This window comes from Nematolebias whitei, chromosome 8, assembly GCF_014905685.2.
Source record: "Nematolebias whitei isolate Nwh7 chromosome 8, NemWhi1, whole genome shotgun sequence".
NCBI lineage: Eukaryota > Metazoa > Chordata > Actinopteri > Cyprinodontiformes > Rivulidae > Nematolebias > Nematolebias whitei.
In genome coordinates, this window is record NC_056505.1 from 2,003,086 (window position 1) to 2,015,766 (window position 12,681).

Here is a 12,681-nt window from a genome sequence, read left to right on the forward strand (position 1 = left end):
ACTTTCTATAGTCCAGGTGTACTTTCTATAGTCCAGGTGTACTTTCTATAGTCCAGGTGTACTTTCTATAGTCCAGGTGTACTTTCTATAGTCCAGGTGAACTTTCTATAGTCCAGGTGTACTTTCTATAGTCCAGGTGTACGTTCTATAGTCCAGGTGTACTTTCTATAGTCCAGGTGTACGTTCTATAGTCCAGGTGTACTTTCTATAGTTCAGGTGTACTTTCTATAGTCCAGGTGTTCTTTCTATAGTCCAGGTGAACTTTCTATAGTCCAGGTGTACTTTCTATAGTCCAGGTGTACTTTCTATAGTCAGGGTGTACTTTCTATAGTCCAGGTGTACTTTCTATAGTCAGGGTGTACTTTCTATAGTCAGGGTGTACTTTCTATAGTCCTCATGGACAGAAACTGAAGTTGGTTCCACAAGAGAGGAGCCTGAGAACTGAAAGATCTTCCTCCCATTCTGCTGCTGGAAACTCTAGGAACCACAATTAAACCTGCAGTCTGAGAATGACGTGTTCTGTTAGGAAAATATGGAACAATAAGATCTGTAATATAAGATGGAGCTAGGTTGTTGAGAGCTTTGTAGGTTAGAAGTAAGATTTTGAATTCTATTCTGGATTTGACAGGATTTTTTTTTTCAAGCTGAACAGCCTATAGTAATTTATGGTCTCGTTTTTATAGGTCAAGTAATTGTTTATGAACTAAGGTTTATTGTTCCAACTAGTCAGAGATCCAATTACCCAAGCTCTGAGCATCTCATTGTTCTATCCATCATCTGAGGATGAGAAGCGTGCTGCAGACCTACCAAGACTATCGACCTAAACTGATGGTGAGGCGAGCGTTAATCTGAGCAGCAGCTAAGAATGCTAGGCTAGCTGAGGTATAATACTTTGCTTTTGTACTGGGTCCTCAGTCCTCGCTGATGGTGCTGAACTTTGAGCTGTGGCAAAGACACTGCTTGTGTCTTTCAGGTGACAACCTCAACAGGCACCAAGTGCTTCTCGTGCCGCTCAGCAGCAGAACGAGACAAATGGATGGAGAACCTGCGGCGAGCCGTCCACCCCAACAAGGATAACAGCCGGCGGCTGGAGAACATGCTGACCGTGTGGGTGATCGAAGCCAAAGACCTGCCCGCCAAGAAACGGTAAGATTCCTCGGTCCTGCAGGAGGACATACGGCAACGCAGCCGGTACTACAGCCAGATGTTCTGTCCTGCAGGTACTTCTGTGAGCTGTGTCTGGATGACAGTCTGTATGCTCGGACGTCCTGCAAGCTGAAGACGGACAACATCTTCTGGGGTGAGCGGTTTGACTTCAGCAGCCTGCCGTCCATTGCCTCCATCACGCTGCACCTCTACAAAGACACAGACAGGAAGAGGAAGAAGGACAAGAGTAGCTACGTTGGCCTGATCAACATCCCCGTCGCCGCGGTGACAGGCCGACAGCTGGTGGAGAAGTGGTACACACTGAGCACGCCCAGTACAATCCGAGGTACATGGACACCGACTGGTCTGAGACCTGGCTTCAGGTTGCTGGATCAGCATTCACATTCATCGGGCTGCAGAGTCCAGATGTTTTGTCAGAGGCTGCAGTGAAGGTCGGACACAGAAGAGTCCTAACCGGTTTTGTTTTGCTCGTTTCAGGGAAGTCATCTGTTCCAACAATTCGGGTCAAAGCACGGTACCAGAGTATCGTCATCCTGCCCATGGAGCAGTACAAAGAGTTCGCCGAATACATTAGCGCCAACTACCTGCTGCTCTGCTCCACCCTGGAGGCCTCCATCAGCCTGAGAGCCAAGGAGGAGCTGGCTGCTGCTCTCGTTCACATCCTTCACAGCACTGGCAAGGCCAAGGTAGCTCCGCCCACTTTGATAAACCCCGCCCATTACAAATCTGACTATCCAACCATCTGAGTGTTTGTCTTTTTTTTCCTCTAGGACTTCCTGACGGATCTGATGATGTCAGAGGTGGATCGTTGCCGTGACAACGACCAGCTGATCTTCAGAGAGAACACACTGGCGACGAAAAGTATCGAGGAATACCTGAAGCTGATTGGACAGAAGTACCTGCAGGACGCGCTCGGTATACACACACACAATTCAATTTCAATTAAATTCAGTTCAGTTTATTTCTAAAGCTCCAAGTCACAACAGAATCGTCTCAGGGCTGAACAGAAACATTCATCAATAAAATAATAATTTAACAGAAACATTCATCAATAAAATAACGATGGTTTGAGAGAGGAGTAAAGGAGGCCATCTTTGTGAAAAGAAATCGTCCATCATTAAACAGGGCGGAGCCTCCAGGTTCAACTGTCCCCCTCTTACAATGCTGTGATTGCTAGTATCACTCAGCCCTCTGTGAACAGTAAACAGCCATCAGGTGCTAATGATCCATTGTTAGACTGATGGTCCTTCTTGAGCATGTGATCAGCTGGTTCTGGTTGTCAGCAGCAAACTGGTTGATCCACTCTGAGAAGGTGCTATTTAAGAGACTGAGCTGAAAACAGCACCTCAGACTGAGGAAGTCCTCAGGATGAGAGACGAAACGTTTCTACATTTTTTTGTTGTTTTGCTTCGTTTTTTTTTTGTTGTTTTTTTTTGAATGTCCAGAGGACCAGATTTAACTTTTTTAGATTTTTCTACCTGGATTATTGAGCATGCATCAGGATACTTATCTGTAAACATCACCTTGAATGGAGGCCAGATCTTAACTGTAGTCTGCTGCTATCGCCCCCCGCAGCATCACCTGAGGCTCTGTCTGTACTGAAGGAATTTCTTGGTAATTTAAAATTCAAAGAGATCCTTTTGGCTGGAGACCTCAACATTGATTGGTCTAAGTCGATCCCCCTCTGTGATAAATTCAAGGAATGTTGCCTGTCTCTCAATCTTACCCAACTGATCGACTCTCCCACTAGATTAAACAAAAACCATCTTGAAAATTCCTCCATCTTAGACCTGTTTCTAACTAATATGCCTCACAAATTCCCTGGTACAGGTGTATTCGCCGATATTTTGAGTGATCACTGTGTGACAGCTGCTTTGAGAGATATTAAACTTCCACCTTCTAAGCCCAGATTAATTAAAAAAAGGGATCTGAAACGTTTTTGTGAACAGTCATTCCTCTGGGATCTGTCTCACTTTGACTGGCATCGTATTCTGTTAACTGATGACGTGAACTCTGCTTGGAACTATTTCCATAATAATTTCATTTATGTTGTGAACAAACATGCTCCTTTTCATCAGTTCAGAATAAAGGGACGAGACAGCCCCTGGTTTACTCCAGAGCTAGCTGACCTCCTGCACAGAAGAGATCATCTTTGGGCCACAGCGAGAAAATCTGACTCAGACACTGATTGGTTGAGTTGAGAATGCACAACTGCTGTCAAAGCAGCAAAATGCAACTATTTCTTATCTCAGACCTCCAAAAATCTAAATGACCCCAACAGATTCTGGAAAACCATCAAATCTCTCTCAGGCACCCCCCAGTCATCTGACCTCCCATCACAACTTCTCGTTAACTCTGTTCCTGTGTCAAATCAGCACGAGATCCTGAACTGTCTCAACAAACATTTTGTTGCTTCTGGTTCTTTATTTGACACAGTTACTAATGGAAGATCAGCCACTTCACTTAATAACCAAACTTCTACAAATCAAATCCCTCCTACAAGTCAATCCTCAGTTAATCACACCTTCTCTTTTTCTCCATTCTCAGTCAGTGAGGTCAATAAACTGTTAAAAGATCTTGATCCTAAAAAATCTGCAGGTCCAGATGAACTTGCACCTTATTTCTTAAGGCTGGCTGCTCATATCATCACAGTCCCTGTGACCCACATCTTCAATCTCTCCATAAGACAAAACTCCATCCAGACACTTGAAAACAGCCTTTGTTCTTCTTTGCTGAAGGGAGGTGACCCCACCTCACTGAACAACTATGGACCAATCTCTAAACTCTGCATTTTAGCCAAGGTTCTAGAAAAACTGATAAACTCTCAAATCAAAAATGACCTGGACTCATTTAACATCTTACCTCCACATCAGTCTGGTTTCAGGAAACAACACAGCACAACCACTGCTTCACTGAAGGTTCTTAATGACGTTGTTGAAGCACTGGATGCTAAAGATTATTGTGCTGCTCTTTTCTTAGACCTGTCTAAAGATTCTGACTCTGTGGATCAGAACATCTTGTGTCATAAACTCTCAGAAACTGGTTTCTCAGATCACACCATTGGAGGCAATGTGTTCAACATAATGGTACTTCCTCCAGTTATTTAACAGTCAACAATGGTGTACCACAAGGCTCAGTCTTAGGACCCACCCTCTTTACAATCTACATACATAATGTAGGTAAAAACATCCCTAATGCATCCATACATTTCTATGCTGACGACACAGTTGTTTATTGTCGAGCTAAAACAGTTGCTAAGGCTTTCCAGCTTTTGAATTCTGCATTTAACTCCATCCAGACTGATTTGTTTCACCTCAAACTTGTCCTAAATGCCGACAAAACCAAAGGGATGTTTTTTTCAAACAGGAAGTCGGTCCCAGCAGTTCTTCCTCTGATTTTATCCTCAAATGGTGTCCCCATTGAGTTTGTTGATTCCTATAAATATTTGGGTATCTTGGTCGACTCACATCTCTCTTTTAAGCTCCATGTGGAAAACTTGGTAAAGAAACTGAAAGTTAAACTGGGTTTCTTTTTCAGAAACAGATCCTGTCTAACTCTGAATGTTAGGAAACACCTTGTATCTGTGACTTTCCTTCCCTCCATTGATTACGGTGACATTATTTACATGAACGCTCCTACAAGAACCCTGCAGATGTTGGATGCTGCAGATGTTGGATGCTGCAGATGTTGGATGCTGCAGATGTTGGATGCTGCAGATGTTGGATGCTGCAGATGTTGGATGCTGCAGATGTTGGATGCTGTCTATCATGGTGCACTAAGATTCATAACTGGCTGTAACTACCGTACCCACCACTGCACCCAGTATTCACTGGTTAACTGGTCACCATTAACTCCACACAGACTCTCTCACTGGTACATTTTCATCTTTAAATCACTTCCTGGTCTGCTGCCTTCATACATCTCCTCCTACATGTCTCTGTGTGAGTGCAGCTACAGCGTGCGCTCTCAGGACATCATTACCTGCAGTGTTCCCTCAATGAGGACTGAACTAGACAAAAGGACCTTCTCCTACTCCGCTCCTGTTTCCTGGAATATCTTGTAAAAAGATCTGAAGCTCTCGACCTTTGACCTCTCTAAGTGTCTTTAAGAATCTGTTGGACTCCTGGCAGGGTCCAATGCAGACATGTTCCTGTTTTTATTTTCTACATTCACCTTAGAATCTAGCTGTTTTTTGTTACCTTTTCCTTTTAGCCATCCTATTTGTAAAAAAAAAACCCTGCAGTATGACTTTTTATAACTGTTTATTGTTGTTGCTGTTGTCCATTGTTGTCATCTTTCTTTGTTGAAATCAGGTCTCTCTTGTAAATGAGTCCTCGAGGCTCAATGGGATTTACCTGTAGAAATAAAGGTTGATTGAAAAACTCCCTCATGAGGAAGAAACCTTCAGCAGAACCAGGATCAGGACTAGAGGACCATCTGCTTCGACCGGCTGGGTTTGGTAGGAATAGATAAACAATGGCAGGTCAAGAATCACATGTTAAGATAGAAATAGTATCAAATGAAAACTATTTAATTTTAACAATTCATTTAAAGAAATGTGGTCAGTTTGTCCTCTAGTAGTCTAAGCTTAAGGCAGCATAACAAGCCGACCCTAACTATAGGATTTATCAAAAAGGAAAGTCTTAATCCCAGTCTTCAAACTGGACAATGTGTCAGTCTCACGGACAGAAACTGGAAGTTGGTTCCACAAGAGAGGAGCCTGAGAACTGAAAGATCTTCCTCCCATTCTGCTGCTGGAAACTCTAGGAACCACAAGTAAACCTGCAGTCTGAGAGCGAAGCGCTCTGTTAGGAAAATATGGAACAATAAGATCTGTAATATAAGATGGAGCTAGGTTGTTGAGAGCTTTGTAGGTTAGAAGTAAGATTTTGAATTAAGTTCTGGATTTGACAGGGAGCACCATCAACGCTGTTGTTTACATGTTTACTATTTTTCTGCATGTTTTCTGTATACTTTGTGTCATTTTAGCTGTTCTTCAATCAAAACGTTTAGCTCATTTCAGAAATGACTTTTTGTGTTTTGCTTCTTTTCTATTTTTTAAAGTATTGGACTTAAGTTAAACAATTTTCTCCACAGAAATGTATCGAGCACTTTTAAATCTCTTCACAAACGTTCTTTATGAAATTTCCTTCAACAAGACTGCTTCATTTGTGTCTTCTTTACCTATTTTCATCTTTAACTAGTCTTTTGCTACTTTGAGTCATTGTTTTGATGCTCATAGCTTTAGTTTATCATCTAGCAACTTTCAATTTTTAGCAAGCCCGTTGCTGCGTTTAGTATTTAGCCAGGTTTGTGCTACTTTTAGCTATTAACTAGCCTTCTGTTTCATTTAGCCAACATTTTGGTACTTGTAGCCTTTAGCTAACCTCTTTTAGGTCATAGCAAGCCTGTAGCTGTTTACTTTTTTTCATTCAACCTTTATTTATCCAGGTAGTGTCATTGAGCCACGAGAACTCATTTTCAAGAGAGACCTGTTTAGGGAGCAGATGGGGGTTAAGGGCCTTGCTCATGGGCCCAGAGTGGGGTGAATGAGGGTGGGGGCAGGCGTGGGTGCTTCACCTACCCCACCCACATTTTTGTTGTTGTCGGTACCGGGGCCTGAACCGGCGATCTTCCGATCACAGGCCCACCTTCTCTAACCTCTGCGCCACCACTCCCCCCCCCCATTTACAAGAGAGACCTGATTTCAACAAAGAATGATGACAACAATGGACAGGTTACAGGTTTTACATAGATTTTTGCTACATTTAGCTTTTAGCTACCACTTTGTTACTTTTCAATTCAGTTTATTTCTATAGCGCCAAATCACATCAAAGTTGTCTCAGGGCACTTTACAGGAACATTCACATACATAAAAGCCATAAAAGCCCACTTTTAGCTTTTGACTAACCTTTTTTAACTTGAAGCTTTTATGCACCATTCTGCTACGTTAAGCTTTTAGCCAGCTTTTGCTATTTTAGCCAGCATTTTGATCATTTTAGCTTTTACCTTTTTTATGCTTTTAGCTAGAGCTATGCTACTTTTAGCTTTAAGTTATTGTTTTGTAACATTTAACTTTTAGCTTGCTTTTGACTATGTTTAGGTTTTTATAATTCTAAGCTACATTTAGCTAGTGTTTTGATATTTTGGCTTTGATCTAGCCTCTTGTGAAGTTTAGCTTTTAGCAGGCCTTTTGCTACTTTAGAATTCTAACTATCCTTTTGATACGTTTAGCTAGCAGTTGGTTTTTCATCCATCCATCCATCCATCCATCCATCTTTTACCCGAGTGGTCAGATCACATGTTCTCGAGGCGAATTCAGATAAGGTGGTCTGCAAGGCCAGCCAAGGGAGCCAAATTCAGATGAAAACGATTGTTTTGGGGACAGGCAGAACGTGACTGAGTAAAATCCCCGAGATCTGATCCATTCTGCCCAAAGCATTTGAGTCTGGGTACTCGAGGCACGAACCAAGCCATCATAAAGGCAAGCAGCGTGATCGGGTCCAGATTTGCTGCCGACGACTTCCTTGATTGTAGATAAAACCAGCAACCAGCCGAATCAAAAAAGCAGGAACCAGTTTATCATAAGTCCAATTAAATATGTGTCTTTAAAATCCACAGATGGCAGCAGAGATAGACACATCATCAAGTCTTCCAGTCGATGAGATGTCCAGCTGCGTGCCAGCAGGACAAATCGGCTCGCCTAAAGTCTGTCTTCTCTTCGAAGAAATGTTGTAGATTGAGATGAGGGACCAACTGATCAGAACAAGTCCATAATTATGGTTCGGAAGATTTGTAGAAAAGAGGCTCTAAGCAGTTTCACAGACGGACAGAATTGCAAAGCGAAACGGAGAGGGAGAGGAGGGAATACGTCCGACCTCAGCAAGTGGTGAAGTGATTTTAGCTAATCAGATGATGCTTTTTTTCATTCATTCAACCTTTGTTTCCACAGCTTGGTCCCTTTGAGCCTTGGGAACTCATTTACAGAGAGACATGAATTTTTAACAAAGAGTGATGACAACAGTGGACAACAATGACAACAATAGACAATCACAGATGATGCATCCATTTTTTTTAACAGTTGAAAACAAAATGATAATTAAAAGGAAACGTTGCGAAAAAACATCTAGATTACGAGGCGGTGTAGAAAACTAAAATCAGGAACATGTCTGCATTGGTTCTTTTTTCTTTTAGCTAGAGCTATGCTTCTTTTAGCTTTTAGTTATTGTTTTGCAACTTTAACCTTGCATTTTGCCACGTTTTTCTTTTTAGCTCTTTCTTAGCTACATTTAGCTAGTCTTTGCTTCTTTTAGCTGTACCAACTCAATTTCAGCTTCTTCAGCAGATTTCAGCTCCCTTTGTACAGAAATACAATTTATCTGCTTAATTAAAGTATTTTAAATGTTCAGGTCAATTCATTAGTGTGTGTGTGTGTGTGTGTGTGTGTGGGTGTGTGTGCGTGCACGTGCGTGCGTGCACATGCATCTGTGCGTGCATGCATGTGTGCACTTTCAGGTGAGTTCATCAAAGCTCTGTACGAGTCTGATGAGAACTGTGAGGTGGACCCGTCTCGCTGCGCGCCCTCTGACCTCGCCGAGCATCAGGCCAACCTGAGGATGTGCTGCGAGTTGGCTTTCTGCAAGATCTTGGACTCCTACAGGTGAGCAGCCACACACGCAGGTAGGTGCAGAGTCACACAGGTGTCCTGTGTTTATGTCAGTGTGTGGTATGCTCCGCCTACCCAGGGTGTTCCCACGGGAGCTTAAGGAGGTGTTTGCATCTTGGCGTCAGGAGTGCAGTAACCGGGGGCGACCAGACATCAGCGAGCGGCTCATCAGTGCTTCTCTGTTCCTGCGCTTCCTGTGCCCAGCTGTGATGTCACCGTCACTGTTTGACTTAATGCAGGAATACCCCGACGAGCGCACGGCCAGAACGCTGACCCTGATCGCCAAAGTCATCCAGAATCTGGCTAACTTCAGCAAGTACGTGGAGGCCTTTATTGTGAAGGGGCTGAAGGCTTTTACTTTATGTACATTGTTAGGTGAACCTGGTACCTGTCTGTGTGACCAGTTGTATCTGTTGCTTCAGGTTCGGCACTAAAGAGGAGTACATGCTGTTTATGAACGACTTTGTGGAGCGGCAGTGGAGCAGCATGCAGCGTTTCCTGCAGGAGATCTCCAACCCTGACGGACTGAACCACACCGCCGGCTTCGATGGGTACATCGACCTTGGGAGAGAGCTGAGCAGTCTGCACACTCTGCTGACTGAGCTCGACCAGGTAACACACTTGACCCAACTGGTATCACACCTGGCCCAACAGGTAACACACCTGACCAACAGGTAACACACCTGACCAACAGGTATCACACCTGACCAACAGGTATCACACCTGACCAACAGGTAACACACCTGACAACAGGTAACACACCTGACCAATAGGTATCACACCTGACCAACAGGTATCACACCTGACCAACAGGTAACACACCTGGCCCAACCGGTAACACACCTGACCAATAGGTATCACACCTGGCCCAACAGGTATCACACCTGACCAACAGGTAACACACCTGACAACAGGTAACACACGTGACCAACAGGTATCACACCTGACCAACAGGTATCACACCTGGCCCAACAGGTAACACACCTGACCCAACAGGTATCACAACTGACCAACAGGTAACACAACTGACCAACAGGTAACACACCTGACCAACAGGTATCACACCTGACCGACAGGTAACACACCTGACCGACAGGTATCACACCTGACCAACTGGTATCACACCTGACCAACTGGTATCACACCTGACCAACAGGTAACACACTTGACCCAACAGGTATCACACCTGACCAACAGGTAACACACCTGACCAACTGGTATCATAACTGACCAACAGGTATCACACCTGACCAACAGGTAACACACCTGACCAACAGGTATCACACCTGGCCCAACAGGTAACACACCTGACCAACAGGTATCACAACTGACCACAATCACACCTGACCGACAGGTAACACACCTGACCGACAGGTATCACACCTGACCAACTGGTATCACACCTGACCAACTGGTATCACACCTGACCAACAGGTAACACACTTGACCCAACAGGTATCACACCTGACCAACAGGTATCACACCTGACCCAACAGCTCAACAGAAGTTATCTCAGAGAACTGTACAGAAACATTCACAGACATTATAAGACAATTACGGTAGTAAAAGTTATTTATCTAAGGAAGCAGCAGATTGTGTTAAACCATCTTACTCTCATGTACATCCTTACAACTCTGTCTCCCTTTGACTGTCTCTCTCTATCTGTCTCTCTACTTTTCTGTCTCTCTACCTGTCTGTCTCTGTTTGTCTGTGTCCAGTCCTGCCTGTCAAAGCTTGGTCCTCTTCCTCGGATCCTCAGAGATGTGTCCACGGCTCTTGCACATCCAGGGGGCATGGTCGGTGCTGGGGGTGTCTCAGTTTCGTCCCCAGAACCTCAGCGTGTGGTGTCTCCGCCCCCTCTGTCTCCGCCCCCTCTGTCTCCGCCCCTTTCTCCTCCTATGGCTGCCTGTAATCCCTCTGTTGGCCTGCAGGGCGGCGTGGGACTGGACGGAGGGTTAGCATGAATTCTTAAAAATAGGCTTGTTTCTTTGTTAGTCACAGCTGGTGGGGGTGGGGCTTAAGCAGGTGTTACCTGAACATGTGGATGTACCTAGGCTGTCAACAGGACATGAAACTTTAACTATAAAATGAGCTGTGGCTCATAATTTAGGGGAGTTTACTTTTAATGAGCAAACAACTGCTTTTCAGTTTGTGTTGAAGATTTTTTTAAACAAAACAGTATTTTTAAATCACCACTATTATTTAGAATAAAAATTATATAAAATTAAGTTTGAATATATGAAAACTTTAGAGAATATGAATTAAACAACCTTCCTCTGACTGTACCCATTAGCAACACTCACTTCCTGTTTGTGTGCAGTTGTGTAGACTTCACCAGACTTCCGTCTCCGACCCCAGAGAACAAGGATCTGTTCTTTGTCACTAAAGGATCCAGCCTGCAGCCTGCATCAGGTGACCTTTGACCTTTGACCAATCAGCTTCCTTTGGCCTGATGGTGACCTCTGACCCCTCTAATGCTGTTATTTCATGCAGGTATGAGGGGGTCCCCGGCACCGAGCTCGTCATACTCGGAGCCCAATGAGCACGAAGCGGCGTTTGAAATGACCAACGGGGGTCGGAAGGAGGGGCCAGAGCTGACCAATGAGAGCCGCAGTCTCTCTCTGGTGGATCTGCAGGACTCCTCCCCCAGTGACGGCCTCGACGATGGTCAGTGGCAGCGCAGGACGGGGCTCCTCCCCCTCTCCTTTCAAAACCCCGTCTATCACATGACCACCACGTCGCCCCGGCAACCGCAGCAGCAGACAGATGCTACGCCTTCCGACGGCTCAGTGGGTTCACAAGGAAACACAGAGGACAGGGGCGCCGTGGCGGGCAAGCCGGCATTTCTTACCCAGATGTCTGTGGGTATGGGAGGGGGGGAGAGGATGTCGGCCATGTCGAGCAGCAGCAGCGGTGAAGAATATTCTCGACGAGCACTGTCTCTCACTGATACGCTCTCAGGTAGGACTTCGCTCCACCATCAAGTTTCAGATAATCAATGAGCTCAATCAGCTGATCATTCTGTCACCCCTCCCCTACAGGAAGCTCCGCCCCCCTGCGCCAGAACTCCTCTGGTCCTCAGAGACGTATCGATCAGCCTCCTCCACCCTCCTCAGCTCCTCCGTGCCCACCTCGAGGTCGCACCCCTCCTAGCATGCTCAGTGGTGGAGGCCCCGCCTACCCACCACGCCCCGCCTCCGGAAGCATAATGTCATCAAGCCCAGATTGGCCGAGCGGCGGACCGTCACGACTCAGGCAGATGTCATCATCGTCTAAAGGAGAAAGTCCTGAGAAGCAGCGGCCTGCTGCCAAGGTATCCTGCATTTTACCATGGTAACCTTAGACTCACCTGAGCAGGTGTGTTGCATGTCTGTTACTATGGTTACCTCAGCTGATCAGACTATAACATAAATGTTTAGACTTTTAAACCATTAAATGTCTACATGTTAAAAAGTAATTAATCTGTAAGTTTGAGAGTGAAAAGTTGCTGCAGGCTTCCTCAGGTGTGCCTCACTCAAATGTTACCTGTCCAGTTGTGTTTGTGTGTTTTAGGCCCCGTCTCCCTGCGCGTTGGATCGAACTGCAGCCTGGCTGCTCAACATGAATTCTGCATCCTCTTACGGTGAAACGGAGGATGATCGTCATGACGATGCCTTGGTGGAAAAGGTGAGCGAGACCCTGTTGATCGGTCTGAGTCGACTCTGCAGGTTCTATTTCGATTTCAATCCAGTTTATTTCTTCAGCTCCAAGTCACAACAGAAGTCGTCTCAGGGATTGAATATAAACAAAAACATTCATGTATAAAATAATAATTGAACAGAAACATTCATGTATAAAATAATAATTGA

The 12,681-nt window shown here is 44.8% G+C and overlaps 1 protein-coding gene across 1 annotated transcript in view; it reads left to right on the plus strand.

The window, feature by feature from the left end:
• Window positions 1-12,681, plus strand: part of LOC119413736 (disabled homolog 2-interacting protein) — a gene marked incomplete in the record, with an annotated part of 26,085 nt that overhangs the window by 1,141 nt on the left and 12,263 nt on the right. Inside the window, 12 exon segments of the mRNA XM_037680791.1 lie at window positions 974-1,146; window positions 1,221-1,492; window positions 1,645-1,853; window positions 1,938-2,082; window positions 8,683-8,827; window positions 8,913-9,149; window positions 9,256-9,445; window positions 10,552-10,787; window positions 11,154-11,245; window positions 11,327-11,794; window positions 11,875-12,146; window positions 12,386-12,499. Of these exon segments, the coding sequence (XP_037536719.1) occupies window positions 974-1,146; window positions 1,221-1,492; window positions 1,645-1,853; window positions 1,938-2,082; window positions 8,683-8,827; window positions 8,913-9,149; window positions 9,256-9,445; window positions 10,552-10,787; window positions 11,154-11,245; window positions 11,327-11,794; window positions 11,875-12,146; window positions 12,386-12,499 (2,553 nt within the window).